Consider the following 16,482-nt stretch of genomic DNA (forward strand, 5'->3'; position numbering starts at 1 on the left):
TCATTTTGTGTCAAACAAAATGTTGTTTTGTTTAATTTTCAAGTTGTTTTTTCCTTTAAAAAATTAAATTGAAGTAAAAATCTAAACAAAAAGTAATTTTGACTAAAAAAACCCACCTTGTATCCCCTTACTCCCTTGCACTGGCTATCTGTACTGCAGGTTGTAGCATAGGAGGGGGAAGAGCCCCTGTCTCCCCCGTCCCTGTGCAAGTGAGTGGGAGAGGGTGGGGACTGGGTAGAGCCTAGACTTTACTTCTCCCACCCCAACATGCTGGCAAGCATAGACCAGCTTGCTTGTGGGGTATCATATGCTGCTTCTGGAATCAGACGAGAGCATGGGAGAAGACAGGGAGGCAAATTGTGACTCGCTGAGCAACAATCTGCTTTCTGATTTTCTCCGGGGCAGTGCTGAAACATGCAGGAACACTGGTTTAGTAACAGAAGGAAAAGTGCCACCTAACAAATCACCAGTATGACATCCGGAGGCATCCTTGGTTTTTTGATTGTGTTATGTTGACCTCCCATCAAAGTAAAGATCGAGCCCAATACTGTTTTCCTTGTAAGATATGAAGAAAAAAAAATCACAGCCCAAGATGGTGTCATTCAGGCTATAAAATCTCAGTGGAGTAACCCAATAACAGCAAGCCACGCTGAGGGATTCCTAATTTCATCAGAGAATCATCATTTTCCCAAAGCTACCACACACTGGTACCTGAGAATGCACAGACATTTCCTGAAATTAATGGAAATCTCTGTAGATCTAAATTTTAGCCATCCCCGAATTCTCAGTACCTCTAGGTTTTAAAGTAAGAAAGGCACTGAGTAGATACAGTGCATTCTTAATGTATTGTGTTATCACGTTATTAGGGAAGCACACTCCAAGTAAAATGTACAAAAATATTCTCTCTCAAACATCTCAACTTTTACCAAAGATGGTAACTCTAGTTATTTCCTGAACTGCTTTTAAAAACCTCACTGGATTGTACAGCAATTATCTGTTAACTCTGAAACCACAGTAACTGTACACAGTACACACAGTGCTCACATTCCTTATATTGCATTATATCCTGATAACACGTTCAATAACTCATGTCAATTCTGTATGACAACTGAGAGGAACAACAAGGAGCTCTCTATGAAATAGCCCAGTTTCCATTAGTTATAGATCAGCACTGTTATTGCAGCATATGAATTCCACTCACAGTTTTATAACGTTCTCCCCTCCACATCTATCTATATTTGTACTGCATTCATCACTGTGGTATTTTGAATAGCTTACAGAATTATATAAATCCTACAGAGAGTCTAAATTTGCATAATCTCTGTGGGCCTCTTCCCCTTATTCTAGGACAGGTAAGATTTTTAAGAAGAAATTATCATCATTGATACGATGGGAGAGCTACACTGAAAAGACAGAACTTTAGTCCTGTCAGAAGCATTTGGTTATTTTAGCTCTTACAGGAAGGATCATTTTATGGCTTATTACAATTTATACACAAATTTATAACACACCACACTGCCTGTTACCCTTAATTTCCCACTTCCAACCCTTTATGCATAACAATGTAACCCACAATTGCCCACTTCATTTCAATTGACTGCCTCCAACACATGTAACTCCTTCTTAACAATCTGTCCCAACTCATATTTAGCTCAGACACTCTGCTTCCTTACCCAGACCTGAAGAAGAGCTCTGCATAGGTCGAAAGCTTGGACCTTTCCCAAAAGAAGTCGATCCAATAAATTTTATTACCTCACCTACTTTGTCTCTCTCATATCCTGGGACCAACACAGCTACAACACTGTAAACAACAAAGGATCACTACAGTTTTGGACCAGCTGCTAGGAAAGTTCTGTCATCCCCTCACACTACTCTTGCTCTTGGTGATCGTTTCATTGTTCCTGAGGAGCGCACCTGTGGTGGCTGGCCTTGGTCATCAAGGAAGAGGGAGTTCCTGAGATAACCTGGTGCAACTGATGGAGGGCTTTGAAGAGCGAAGCCAAGACCTCATATTTAAACTGGCATTCCATTGGGAGGCAGTAATATCAAACCTCAAACTTAAACTGGTATTCAGTGTGTAATGACCAGGATGATGTGCTCCTGCTGACCGGTACTGCTTGACAGGCAAGCTGCTGAATGCTGTTCCAATTGGAGCATATGTGCATCTAAGGTGTCATGGCTAGATAGCGTGCATTCCAATAATCTGCATGGATCCAACAAATGCATGGATCATCATGATCAACTCTACTGCTATATGGATGAATTTTTGACTTCTAGACAATCATAAGTGGAAGGTACTTTTTGCACCTATTGGAACGTGCCTTTGCAGTGTCAGTTATGTATCCAGAAGGAACTAAAAGCCACAAAGTGTTTTCTTCTGAGAGTAATGATATGGTGTTGACCAGTTTTCATAATGTGTTTTATTCTTCCTCTGTTATTATATCCATCTTCCCTGAGTTTAATGTCAAGCTACTGCTATTGCTCCATGCACTGATATCACTCAGAGACTGAAATGGTGCTGTTCAAAATAGTCATAAGATCATAAGTACAGCCACATTGGGTCAGACCAAAGGTCCATCTAACCCAGTATTCTGTGTTCCATCAGTGGCCAATGCCAGGTGAGCCAGAGGGAATAAATAGAACAGGTAATCATCAAGTGATCCATCCCCTGTCTCCCATTCCCAGCTTCTGGCAAACAGAGGCTAGGGATATAATCTCTACCCATCCCTGCAAATAGCCATTGATGGACCTATCCTCCATGAACTTATCTAGTTCTTTTTTGAACCCTGTTATAGTCTTGGGCTTCACGACATTCTCTGACAAGGAGTTCCACAGGTTGATTGTTCATTGTGTGAAAAAATACTTCCTTTTGTTTGTTTTAAACCTGCTGCCTATTAATTTCATTTGGAGACCCCTTGTTCGTGTGTTATGAGGAGTAAATAACACTTCCTTATTTATTTTCTCCACATCTGTCATGATTTTATAGCTCTCTATTATATCCCCCCTTAGTCATCTCTTTTCCAATCTGAAAAGTCCCAGTCTTATCCATCTCTCCTCATACGGAAGCAGTTCTATACCCCTAATCATTTTTGTTGCCCTTTTCTGAACCTTCTCCAATTCCAATATATCTTTTTTGAGATGGGGTGACCACACCTGCTTGCAGTATTCAAGATGTGGGCGTCCCATGAATTTATATAGAGGCAATATGATATCTTCTATCTTCTTATCATAGAATCATAGAATATTAGGGTTGGAAGGGACCGCAGGAGGTCATCTAGTCCAAACCCCTGCTCAAAGCAGGACCAATCCCCAACTAAATCACCCAGCCAGGACTCTGTCAAGCCTGACCTTAAAAACTTCGAAGGAAGGAGATTCCACGACCTCCCTAGGTAACGTACTCCAGTGCTTTACCACCCTCCTAGTGAAAAAGTTTTTCCAAATATCCAACCTAAACCTCTCCCACTGCAACTTGAGACCATTACTCCTCGTTCTGTCATCTGCTACCACTGAGAACAGTCTAGATCCATTATCCCTGGAACTACCTCTCAGGTAGTTGAAAGCAGCTATCAAATCCCCCCTCATTCTTCTCTTCCACAGACTAAACAATCCCAGTTCCCTCAGCCTCTCCTCATAAGTCATGTGTTCCAGTCCCCTAATCATTTTTGTTGCCCTCCGCTGGACTCTTTCCAATTTTTTCACATCCTTCTTGTAGTGTGGGACCCAAACTGGACACAATACTCCAGATGAGGCCTCACCAATTTCGAATAGAGAGGAACGATCATGTCCCTCGATCTGCTGGCAATGCCCCTACTTATACATCCCAAAATGACATTGGCCTTCTTGGCAACAAGGGCACACTGTTGACTCATATCCATCTTATATCTATCCCTTTCTTAATGATTCCCAACATTCTGTTTGCTTTTTTGACTGCCACTGAACATTGACTGGATGTTTTCAGAGAACTATCCACTAAGACTCGAAGATCTCTTTCTTGTGTAGTAACAGCTAATTTAGACCCATCATTTTATATGTATAATTGGGATTATGTTTTCCAATGTGCATTATTCTGCATATATCAACACTGAATTTCATCTTCCATTTTGTTGCCCAGTCACCCAGTTTTGTGAGATCCTTTTGTAGCTCTTCACAGTCTGCTTTGGATAAAACTATCTTGAGTAGTTTTGTATCATCTGCAAAGTCTGACCACTTTCTATGGTTAGGTGCAAGGTTTCCTTTAATCAAATACCACTGTCTCTGTGGCATATCTTTGTGTGAAACCTAACTGGTATGGGTCTAGGACACTGGTGGAGTACAGGTGAAGTTAGTGATGGCTCTTAAGTTTTTCAGTTTCTCTACCCAGAAATTCAATACAGGAAAATAGCTTGAAAATTTTAGTTTGTAAAAACTCTTTCTGGAGACCTGGCTGGACAATTGTGTGTTTAGCTATGCTGGAAAGTCCCTTGATATTAACCTTCACTTAACTCCATATATATACCACATATATACTGTAAGAAAACCATATTATCAAAGGAAGCTATCTGGATAATTTTCTACGCCCACCACCATCATAAGATGACACTTTACATTTTACGGCATGACAACGACAATTTCCCTACTTCAGTGAAAGCCAAATTAATTCATTTTGCAGAAGTTGGAAGAAACACAAAATATATTTCAAACACAGTACTTACTTCAATATTTATTTTTTCTTCTTTTTATAAAAAAAATGATTATAAGGTATTTATTTGAATTTTCCAAATAGAGGATTTTGGTATTTTTTTTACTGAGCATACTAATATAATAAATCTTCAAAAAATTTATTGTTTTATTGCAGCTGATATGAATTAACTGCCTCCTTTGGTGTCTATATCATTCAGTAAGGCAGCACCACAAATTTGCTGTTCAATTTTTAAAAAATGTAATAGACGTACTCTGTAGCAGAAATTTAATAACCATCACAAAAATGAGACTTTCATTATGGTTCAGACAAGCAAACAGGTGTTTTGAGGACTTGGTGGTTTAGGTGACATATAATGGAATACAGTGTCTTTCACTGTTACTATACGTTGCTGTTTCGTATCTGTCTCTGACCAGATATGACTCAAGTCCTCTACATTCAACTGGTTGTTCAATAACCCATAAAATGGATTGGTGGCTTCATTTCACTGGGCTTGATTCTGTCACCCTTACTCACATTGGGTAAAATGAGACTATTCAGGTACTAAACATGAATAAGGGCAGCAGAACTGCATCCTTAGGGAACAGAAAAGGAGTACTTGTGGCACCTTAGAGACTAACCAATTTATTTGAGCATGAGCTTTCGTGAGCTACAGCGTGAGCTGTATTTTGCGAATACAGACTAACACGGCTGTTACTCTGAAACCTGTCCTTAGGGAACAGGTATCACACCACAAAATAACATTACAGCTTGTACTCTTGTTGACAGTATCAGAAGAGACACTAAAGACTGAGCAGCATGGAGACTGAAAGGCTCTAACACCAGGAGATGAACTCTTCCATTTAGGGTCAAGCTACTTGGTGGGATGCCCATATTGTACCTGTTCAGTGGATATAGGTCCCCAGACCAACCTTTTCTGTGCATTATAGACATGTTGAAATAAATACATAGTTAAAAGGACCTCAAGTCTCCAGGACCGTGATTTGGGCACCTTTCACATGTACTTAATTGAAAGATTCTGGTACATCTTTAAGAACTTATTAGTACACCAGCAGATTTTGGAAGTTATTTGTTTCAAGAATTATTTAACAATAATAAACAAAAACTACTTACATTTGCTGAAAGCTGGGATGTGAGGGTGGCAACTTTTTCCTGGGATGCAACCAGTTCCCTTCGGAGTTTATGAATTTGCTGGATTGAGAACAGGTAAACTCATATCACATTTTTGTTTCATCAGCTATTGCATTTCCTTTATTTTTTCTTTAGAGGATCACTAATGTTTTACAGTATTGTAATTCCATTTGTATTAGTCGTAAAACTACTCAAAAAGCCAAATTATAAAATCATAATAGTTTGGCATCTAAACTGCGCACATAGCATTTGTGCATGTTTTCATTGTACACTCAAAGGCCGCATTAATGGGAGCTCTTATTTGATGTCCAAATGGGTACTTACAGTATGTACACAATTTCCAGCCTGGACATGCACATGTGAAGTTTGGAACCAAATTTTCTAGGCCCTAATTTTTGAAAATTTGGCTCTAAATATATAATATCATTTGTACCATCCCCTGATAAAGCCTCAGATCCTGAAAATAAAAGAACTTGATGCACTCACTCCAAGGATTACTACATGTGCTATAAGAAAATGTTCCCTGCATTCAGTGCAATATAACTGTATGCCCTCTTAAAGCCGCATATGTTTTAAAATACTGCGGGCCAAATATAACAAGTGCATTTAAATTCTTCTCCATACTTTCAAGACTGAAAATAAATTTAACCCAAGTCTAAATTCACTCAGTACAGATCTCCAGCACAAAGCCTGTGCATCACTTAAACCCCACTTAACTCCTACCTGAGAGCTACCTACATAGGCCTTGTGCTGATTCTCTGCACAGGGGGGATTTCACTCTAAACCTCTCTCAGATTCTCACATACAATGGATTCCTCCCCAGCACAAAAATAAGATGGGTAAAGCCAGGCGAGAAAAGTGAGCACACACAACATTTTCACATTAATGCTTACATTTATAAAGGACATTGCAGTGCTTTAGCGAGGTGATTCCCATGAAAATCAAAAAGAAAAATATTGTGCATGCTTTAAAAATCAATGAGTACTCATAGATACAAAGGCTAGCATGTGAACCAAGGATGTTCTCACTGGTGCAAAACAAGGGACATAGGTTACTAAGCTTTTTCTTCATTCTGGACTGACTTTTTTCCCTTCCCCAACCTCTCTCCCTTGTTTTCAATACCAATTACTCCCCCTTTTTGTTTTAGTTACACTTGTAGCACACGCCTGCAGCTACAATAAGGTGGTTCTCACGTTGTGCTATTCAATACCCTGTTTCCCTAGAGATTGATAATGTCCATGAAACTCATGTTCAAGACACAGAGTGATAAGGAGCTTCTTCATGCAAAAAAAGAGGGATGATTTCACCTCTGTGCACTGGGAAGTGAAGTATGTAAAAATGCCACCTAAGCTGCTGTAAGTTAACAGTAAATCCTCTGCTTTATCTTTCATAGAAAAGACCTTAGAAAGTGTTAGGGGAAATCAATATTGAAATATAGTGTGGGGTAAGAGAGGATATGCTTATTTTTCTTTCCACCTCCAAAGTATTTCATAACACCTTTTAACAAGTGTCAAACTTTGCTGTATATTAAACATTTTGAGTGTGGAAGAAGAGCAGAATGATTGCAGGAATCAAGGAAGGTTTAAGAAAGTGTTTAAAAAAAGTGCGTGTCTGTGTGAAGGGGCAGCAAGATCCTTGGTGCCATTTTACTACCCGCGCTCCAGCAGAAAGCCTCTTTCCTGCGACTAATATCTCCCTTTGTGTAAGGCTATAATTGGATCCAGCTGCTGACCTACTCTTGTTACTAGTTCATATAGAATCTGAGGAGAGAGTGGCTTTTTTCTTACTTCAGAAATGATTTACATGTGGCAACAATCTGCTTTTCTCTAAAATTCATCAATGTGGACTGATTCAGTAATTTAGCACTGTGCAACATGCTAGGATGTGGGTGATACAGGCTCAAGAGTGGACCTTGTTTTCTTGCTCCCAAGAGGAAGCACTTGCATTGATCTGCATAGATGTCTCTGGCTAAATAGGGAACTGTACTGATGCAGTCTGTAAAGAGACAAATCCCGACCCCTTCAGCCTCAAGGTTGAGATACTGATTGACTCTCTCCATCCTTTTTGTAACTGATCCAAAAATCCTGCAGATTGAGGACTAGAAAAACATTTGTCAGCACAGCTGCAACGCATTTTTAGCATCGAGTCTTTTTTTGCAGTAAATCTCCACTTTGTAGCAATACTGTCAACTAATGAGCTCTAATAATACTACTATACAAGCATCCCATCACACTGAGGGAAGATTTTTACCTCTGAATGTGCCTTTTCTTCTGCCTGCAAGGAAAGAGAGAAAATAGCCGTTTTAAAAACAGAATCAAATGCAATATAATAAAGGTCACAAAAATAGCAAGAAATTACATGTCCCAATATAGCTGCATGAAGAATTGAATTTTAAATTGAATCTTTATTCAATTCATTTATTCATTTATTTATTCAAAACAGTGAATTAACTCCTTTTGCCCTTACTGGAATAACTCAAATTGAGTACAAACAAAGTTTTGCCTGAGTAATGACAGCAGGATCAGGTCTATTATAATTGCTAAAAGATTCTTAAGAACAGTAGAAGAACTGCAGTAACAACAACTGCAGTTATAAAACATCAAGGAAAGTTTGTTGCAGTGTAACTGTGTGTGTGTACCTGTGTGTACATTGATGCCACCACCAAAATCACTAGTAGAATTACAGATGTTTTACTGTAAATCAGGCTACCCATCTAATAGAGTAATATATATTACAGTAATATCTAGCACCATTTAAAACCAACATTTACTAATGGTTATGAAAATATGTTATCTGAGATACTGTGCTACTACCAAATGCAGGCCTTTGAATATGAAACAGTGGCATTACATTACATTACATCTTACATTCCACTTTGTAAATGTTGTCTTTTTAATGGTGACCACTGATAGGGCATTTAGACATGAAGATGTTTTCTAACCAGTGATCATGAAGAGGAGTCATTCAAGGAACTCAAAAGAATTCTGTACTTCCAAGAATACTGTTGTGCTTGCGGAATGAAGCAACTGAAAATGCCACATCGGGATATGATGTAGGTTGCTTCATTTCTGGACCCAAAGCAGTTGACAATACTATGGCAGCCACTGCATATCAGGCAAAGGAGGAAGCACATATCTGGCAAAGGAGTAATCAGATGACTCCCTTTGGCCAAAAACCAGAATTGAGCAGGTAGTCCCCACAGGAAGCCATACCCACTCCTCAAAAGGACAAGTGAGGCCTCATCTGGAGTACTGTGTCCAGTTTTGGGCCCCACACTACAAGAAGGATGTGGATAAATTGGAGAGAGTCCAGCGAAGGGCAACAAAAATGATTAGGGGTCTAGAACACATGACTTATGAGGAGAGGCTGAGGGAGCTGGGATTGTTTAGCCTGCAGAAGAGAAGAATGAGGGGGGATTTGATAGCTGCTTTCAACTACCTGAAAGGGGGTTCCAAAGAGGATGGCTCTAGACTGTTCTCAATGGTAGCAGATGACAGAACGAGGAGTAATGGTCTCAAGTTGCAGTGGGGGAGGTTTAGATTGGATATTAGGAAAAACTTTTTCACTAAGAGGGTGGTGAAACACTGGAATGCGTTACCTAGGCAGGTGGTAGAATCTCCTTCCTTAGAGGTTTTTAAGGTCAGGCTTGACAAAGCCCTGGCTGGGATGATTTAACTGGGAATTGGTCCTGCTTCGAGCAGGGGGTTGGACTAGATGACCTTCAGGGGTCCCTTCCAACCTTGATATTCTATGATTCTATGACTCTATGATTCTAAGTTCCAGAAAACTGGTCTTTTGATTCTAGGTGAAGGATGTAAACAGAAGGAATGAAATGTGGTTGTGGAGGCAATACCGACTTGTAAACTATAACCTGTGACACAAAACTAATTAATTTAAGGCTTAAAATTAAAATGCAAACTAACATCACAGCAGTCCAGCCCCAGGCTTTTGGAACATAATGTGATACTGACAGCCAAATTCCGAGGAAAGTCTACTGGAGTCTAAAGGGAGCTTAAACTGACTCCACTACAATCAAATTTTTAGCCTCACAACAAAATATTAACATGTACTTTACAACTCCCTTACACATCACCTCTTAGTTGGCTTACTACAGCTAAGGGACTCTAAGTGTACGTCACATGTTGTGGAGCCAGTAGAGAGGAATACAGCAAATAAAGCAACAAACAGAAGGGTGTAAGAAGGTATAAATTACATTAGGCTATTTTAAATTTACACTACTGTGCACCTTCTGTCAGCTCCTTATAGAGTAAGATACACCAGTTTACTGTCAAAGCTGAGAAACTATTGGTATGCCACAATCTACTAATACCCACTATATGGCAAACTGTGCTGTGAAACAAAACTGTTTGGCTCCTTACATGCACAATGTCTCCAAAAGCTAGATCTGCAATATGTCTGAATCCTAACTGAAACCACAAATGGAATTAGGTCAAACAAGCAAAAACAATTAAAAAACCCCCAATACATACTGAAAAAACTGTTGAATTCTGAAGTCCTTTCTCATTGGACCTCTCCATTGTGAGAAATGCAATATCAGCAAGTCAAAGAGTACATCCTTCTGAATCTCAGACTCCAGCTCTTTTGCTGATCTCTGCTGATAATAATCTAAATATCAGCAGAGATCAGCAAAAGAAAAAAAGCTCTTTACTTGCTACTCTCTCTTGGTCTCCCCACTAATTACTGATTAGGCTGCAGCAAAATTATAATGCTAAAAATGAAAGTAGTGGTTAAAGAGATTGATAAACATGATTACTTGAGACATTTATTGAAATGAGGGCTACTATGGAATTCTTGCATGATACTTTTGGCCTGAACTGCAGAAAACTTCCACCTCTTTTATTTCTTCTTCCTGATGGGATCTAATAATGGTAAAAAATGAATTATGTGTACCATAACCCCTCTGAAGCTACCTCTTTCTGGAAGAAGTGGGGCAAAGCATAACATCACTGAACAATGAAACGTTGTTGTTTATGTTCAGCTGATCTGATACTGAAAGCCAATCTTTTGTCTGATGTTTCCACTTGTGCACTGCTTCCTGATTAATTGCTGCAAGATTGTCTGAACTTTTTCACTGGAGCACAGAGGACCCAGCAGGAGAAATTCTGATCAAGGATTTTCTTCCTGCAAGTGCAATCTCACTAGTTTTATAATCCTAATTCTTTCCTTGCCCTTAACAAAACCTGTCTATAGCTTCCATTACCACAGTTAGATAATCAGTAACTTAGCAAGAAGTGTGGTCTAGTGGCTAAAGAAGGGAACTGGTAGTCAGAAGTCTCAAAATGTATTGCTAGTCACTGACTTGTGTGACCTTGGCTAAGTCTTTTAAACTCTGTGCCTCAGGTCACCTATTTGAAATATGGTGCTGTTAGGCTCAGCTAATGGTTGAAAGGTGAGTTGAGATCTTGAGTGGCATAGGTTATGCAAACACAAATTATTATTATATCCTTGCAACAATATAAAATATCGGGACCGAGTTATTGCAAAACTACTGACTGATCAAACAAATGATGAAAGCTCCAGGTGTCACTTTATCGTTTGCTTTTTGTCCATCGACCAGTTTTTCTAAAAACTGACATCAGAGCTGAAATACAGCTTTTGATACTCCCTATGAGAATAGATTATAATGCTTCCAAGAGAGGGAAGTGGCAGCAGGGCTTCTTCCACTAGGAAAACGGAAGAGAAAGGCGCTATTCTGAATGTTACTGCCAGAGACTGTTTTGGGGTTAGTGTGTGTGAACCCACTCCACCACAAGAGGCAACTCAGAGAGGCATGCTGGCTTTTCAGTAGTGACTGTGAGGCAGCAACTGTCAACAGTAGAAAACGTCAGAGCTTGTCACCAGCAACACAAGGACTGAGACAAAGGATGCCCCTTCTGTAAAGGTATAGGGTACAAAGGGGTGAGGATTGAGAAAACATGCTCCTTGCACCTTCTCATCCTCATGAGGGGCTAGACAACATCTATTCTAACTGTAGTTAGCTAAAAGATTACAAAGGATCACTTATCTATTACTCAAGAGAATATACAAAACACATACATAACTCTTCTCATTTAAAATATGGACATATGTCTTGCACTGCAGCTACTCTGTTATCAAGGCTTTTGTAAGTAAATCATTGCCCTTCAACAGCATAACAGGTGCAACAACATATCACACAAAAATCAGAATTAATATTTCCTTTTTACAAAAAAGCCCAAATCAAATGAAGACTTAAAACCAAACTTCCATACGGGCTGGGCGAACATATTTAATGAAATAAATTAATTTTAAAGAAACTACTTTTCTCTTTGAAAAGAACATCTACATACTGTCATTTTTGTGAAGGATCAACAGGCATTTAAACTAGACATTGTATCCCCCCAAACAACCCAGTACTTTTAAGAGGAATTTCTCAAACAGTAACATTAAAAGAATGCTCCACAGGGCACCCAATTACAAGACCTCGCTCTTAAAGAGCACAAACACCAAACAATGATGCAATCAGTCAAAAATGACAAAGCACAATAATATAGTGCAGTGGATAATAAGCAGCCCCATTTGAGGTTGGCCTCAGCATGTTCGTTTTTTTATATTTCAGCCTTCAAATTATACCACAAAAGGATTAGTGAGCGCTAAATTCACCACTTAAAGAAAAAAAGATGCTAATTATATATGAAAAAGCAGAAGTATAATAAGTCAAATAGCTGTTCCACTGCTTTTTGGCAATACTTACATGCAATTTTAATCCACCTAAACTTAAAACTATTTAGTGAGCTAGAAAGCTTTATTGGAGATGTACAATATCGCAGGCAGGACTTTTTTTTATTTTCCTAAACTATCAATACTTACTGTAGAATAGAGCGAGGACGTGCTGGAGACCAGTGATAATGAGGACCCGTGTACTACAAAAAATGGAGAAAAAAAGTGCCATTATATAAAATATTGATGAAACAGCATGAGACCTTTCCTGTGGAGCTTAATAGCAGGGCATCTCTTTTCAAAATGAGAAACAATCTTCCACAAAGAGCAGCTATTAGAGGTTATCAGTGTACACAAACAGCGGTTATTTTTCTTGAACTTGAAATGATTGCTCTAAATGGAGAAACATTTGCCTGTGTACTGTAGGTACGAGAGATTTTTAATGAGACAGTATTTTCACCAGTAAACCAAACATTATCTCTATTGTTTGGCAGTGAAGCACCTGATAAACACAGTTTCAAGAGACCAGAGATGGAGCTACGAACACGCATCTATCGAGAGTGCTGACTGCAGAGTTCTAAAACACAGCATGCAGCTATCTCATCTTTCATATGGAGGAGTGCCTTGCCAATGATATAGGAGCCACTGTAAATGCCCAGGACTTTCTTATCTGGTAATTCTCTTCAGATCAACACAGAGCACTGCATGCTTGGACTTGTAGTCTGTTTTGGCACCTTTGTATTTAGAGGCAAGTGGTGCTGCAATATGCACTGCTGTATTCTAATTGACCATCAAAGGATTTTACCCTCTATAAGCACTGTATAAAGACTGTAGGATTTGGTCCCAACGAATGGGCCATTGGGCTCTGGAAAGTGGCCAGTTAGGACTACAGTGAGAGAACATCTGAAAGCCACTTCTGTTTAGCCTCACAATGTTTAAGGTAGATCCTGAGGGAAGTTGCTCCACTACAGAACCTCAGAGAAGATCTGTTGGTTTATCTTTAATACAGTAACATGAAATGTTGTTCCGTATTGTCTGAACAAAAATTCCACAGTTGTGCATGTTGTTTCATATTTGTTCTTAACCAGGAAAAAAATTATTACCATATTATGCTGTTTTAAGAACTGTCTGAAGCATGTGTGTGTGCCATGCATGAGACATTAACAATTAAAACATTTCTTGATAGGCAACCTAGACTTTAAATCACCTTAGTATTTGGTAATCACTGCCAATATCCTGGGTACACTCAAGATACTACAGGATCCAATGCCCATCCTGAGAAATTTATAAATGATATTGCAACCCCTCCTTCCACCCGCCATCACAGAACATTTCCTGCTCTGCCCTTGATACCATACCCTCCCAGTTACTAACTTCCCTTGCCCTTACTCTCACATATTCAGCCTCTCTAACTCTGACCCTCACATGGTCTTCTTGCTCCTTTCCTTCACTGTGTAAGTTAGCTCTAATTTCCTATCCAAAATAAAATATGTTTTGGCCACATTTCCCCCTTCATCTATATCAACTCATGCCCCTTTTCCCCTTTACCTCAAAGGTCTATGAACTACTAAGGTCCATTTACTACTGATGCATTGACCTCCTCTCCCCTAACTCACTCATGCATTCACTCCAGTCTGGCTTCCACCCACTCTGCTCCAGTGAAACTGCTCTTTCCAAGGTCTCTGATGGCCTCTTCATTGCAACTTCATACTTGGCGCCCTGTTTTAACTTGGATTTTCTGGTCTTATTCTCCACACTTCCACTGTTCCTTTTGTTGTTTCCTTCTGACTGCCCCTTCCCCTCAGGGTGCTGTCACTAGTCCCCTCAAGATCTTATCCTTAGGTGACATTGTATGCTTGCATCAATTCACCAAACTTCTCTAAGCAGATGACTGAGGAATCAATCTGTCCCGTTTCCACTGCCACACACCGATATACCAACAAAAAAGCCAAATAAAACAATTTAAAACATACATAATCTGTTACTTATGTCACTCATTACATCCTGTCTCTTCTTTGTCTCACAAACGTTAGCTGATTGGGGAAAGGGACTATCCTTATTTTTGTTTCTTGTACACTGCCAAGCACATTGTCATCACTTTAAATAATAACAGAGGTGAGGAAGACTGTTTTAGCATTTTAAAAAATGGAGGGAAGACAGATAGGAATAAGACCATCAAGTGAGGAGGAGACTGCAGTAGTCAAGGCAGGAGATAACCAAGGCACGGACAAGCATTTTATATCGAAAGGAGAAAATCATTTCCCAAGAATAAGAGTTAGGCCCTTCCTTCCACATTTTCTGCATCCTACTTCCTATAGTTCAAAAACTATTCCAGGAAATTAATAAGTCACACGCAGAATGTGTTCAGTGTATAAAGAACATGTCCTTGCCTATCCCAGCTTATTGTAAGTACCTGCGCTTGTGATCAAACAGAGCAAGAGGTGCTACAAGTCCAGTTCACTATAAATCAGAAAGTTTGACTGAATTATTTCAATATTTACAACTCAAGGTGGCCGTTCAAATAGAATCCTGCTACATTTGTGTTTCCTTCGCTCATCGAAGTGTTAACTCAGCCCTACCTTCTTCCATGCTGTCTCTGAATGAGCCTGAGTGACTGATTGCTCGTGGTCTCTCTTCTAAGGATGTGGCACTGCCACACAGCGGGGAGTCATTATACAGGTCAAAAGAAGAGTCTTGCGCAGGGATGCTGTTTGAACGCATCATACTGGGTCCAGGAAGGTTAAACTGGGACAGGTTGGTTGGACTCACTGCAATGCAAAGCGTCATTTGTAAGGTATGTGCCATTATCGGGGATTTGGTTCTGTGCAAAATGAAAACAGTGGCAAGCAGGGGTAAGCGGGCTTTTCACTGATGATGAAATTAAGGCTTTCATTCTTAGGCCTGAAGTAATCATGCAAAACCTAAGTAGTCGGTCTAGGGGAAACTGGAGTTACACATAATAATGCTGCAGAACACAGAGCAATACCAATGTTGACATCTGACTAAGCCACTTGTTCGTCTTGTCAGGCAAAGAGAGGCTGTAATAATGGATAAGACAGAAAATCAGAGGAAGAAATGAACACCACCAATTACAAAATTAAAAGTGAATATTCATTTGTCATTTTTGTTCACAGGGGAACTTTACTAACCAAGCCAATTATTCTCTGCAGTTAAATGTTTCAAATATTATTATTAATTGTTATATAGATTACAGATTATACAGATTATAGAGTACCTATAAATTGAGGTTCCACTGAGGTAGGCCCTTTGCAAAAATCCATTTCTAATCTCTTTGTGTGCTATTTAGAGTATTCTATAGTACCTATCACCATAGTCAACAGATGCTCCCACATGGGCCAGCTGGCTGACATTAAGAAACAGGAGTAACTGATCTACTGTTTTCAGAGTGGAAGCCGTGTTAGTCTGTATCAGCAAAAACAATGAGGAGTCCTTGTGGCACCTTAGAGACTAACAAATTTATCTGATGAAGTGAGTTTTAGCCCACAAAAGCTTATGCCAAAATAAAATTGATCTACTCTTGGTTCAGCCGCAGATCAGCACTCAGGAAACTACTCTCAGCTATTGGAAAATTGATTTGCCAGTGAAATGGGAGGCTTGATATGAGCCCCGTGGCCCATGTAAAATTAGGGCCCACAAAAACAATACTGTCTGTCCAGAGTCAGCCTGTTGATTTGTGTCTTGATCTCCTGCTATAGACCAAAAGATTCCCAGCAGAGCTGGATGTGTCTGAAATCATAACAGCGGTGTTTGTTTTCTGAGAGCCATTTATTCCATAGCACTGTTACTCTGATAAAAGAGGAAGGACAGAGCAAAATAAGCTATTGCAATAGTACGTTATATTGGTCTCTCCTTGTGGGAAAAGCTAGCAAGTGAGCACAAGAACTATAAAAGAAGAAGGGAAAAAATAATAGTGATATGTAGCGAGGAGAAATCTGTGCTAAAGAGAGGTATCT

The 16,482-nt window shown here is 39.5% G+C and overlaps 1 protein-coding gene across 2 annotated transcripts in view; it reads right to left on the bottom strand.

The window, feature by feature from the left end:
* NAV3 (neuron navigator 3) overlaps positions 1–16,482 on the bottom strand; it is a 358,104-nt gene that overhangs the window by 42,934 nt on the left and 298,688 nt on the right. For both annotated transcript variants that reach the window (XM_077832689.1, XM_077832681.1), the window contains exons 19-22: positions 15,088–15,276; positions 12,659–12,711; positions 8,060–8,083; positions 5,792–5,869 (exon numbers count right to left, since the gene is read on the bottom strand). In XM_077832689.1, coding sequence (XP_077688815.1) covers positions 5,792–5,869; positions 8,060–8,083; positions 12,659–12,711; positions 15,088–15,276 — 344 coding nt within the window. The remainder of the gene's footprint in view (positions 1–5,791; positions 5,870–8,059; positions 8,084–12,658; positions 12,712–15,087; positions 15,277–16,482) is intronic.

Source organism: Eretmochelys imbricata, chromosome 1, assembly GCF_965152235.1.
Source record: "Eretmochelys imbricata isolate rEreImb1 chromosome 1, rEreImb1.hap1, whole genome shotgun sequence".
Taxonomy (NCBI): Eukaryota; Metazoa; Chordata; order Testudines; family Cheloniidae; genus Eretmochelys; species Eretmochelys imbricata.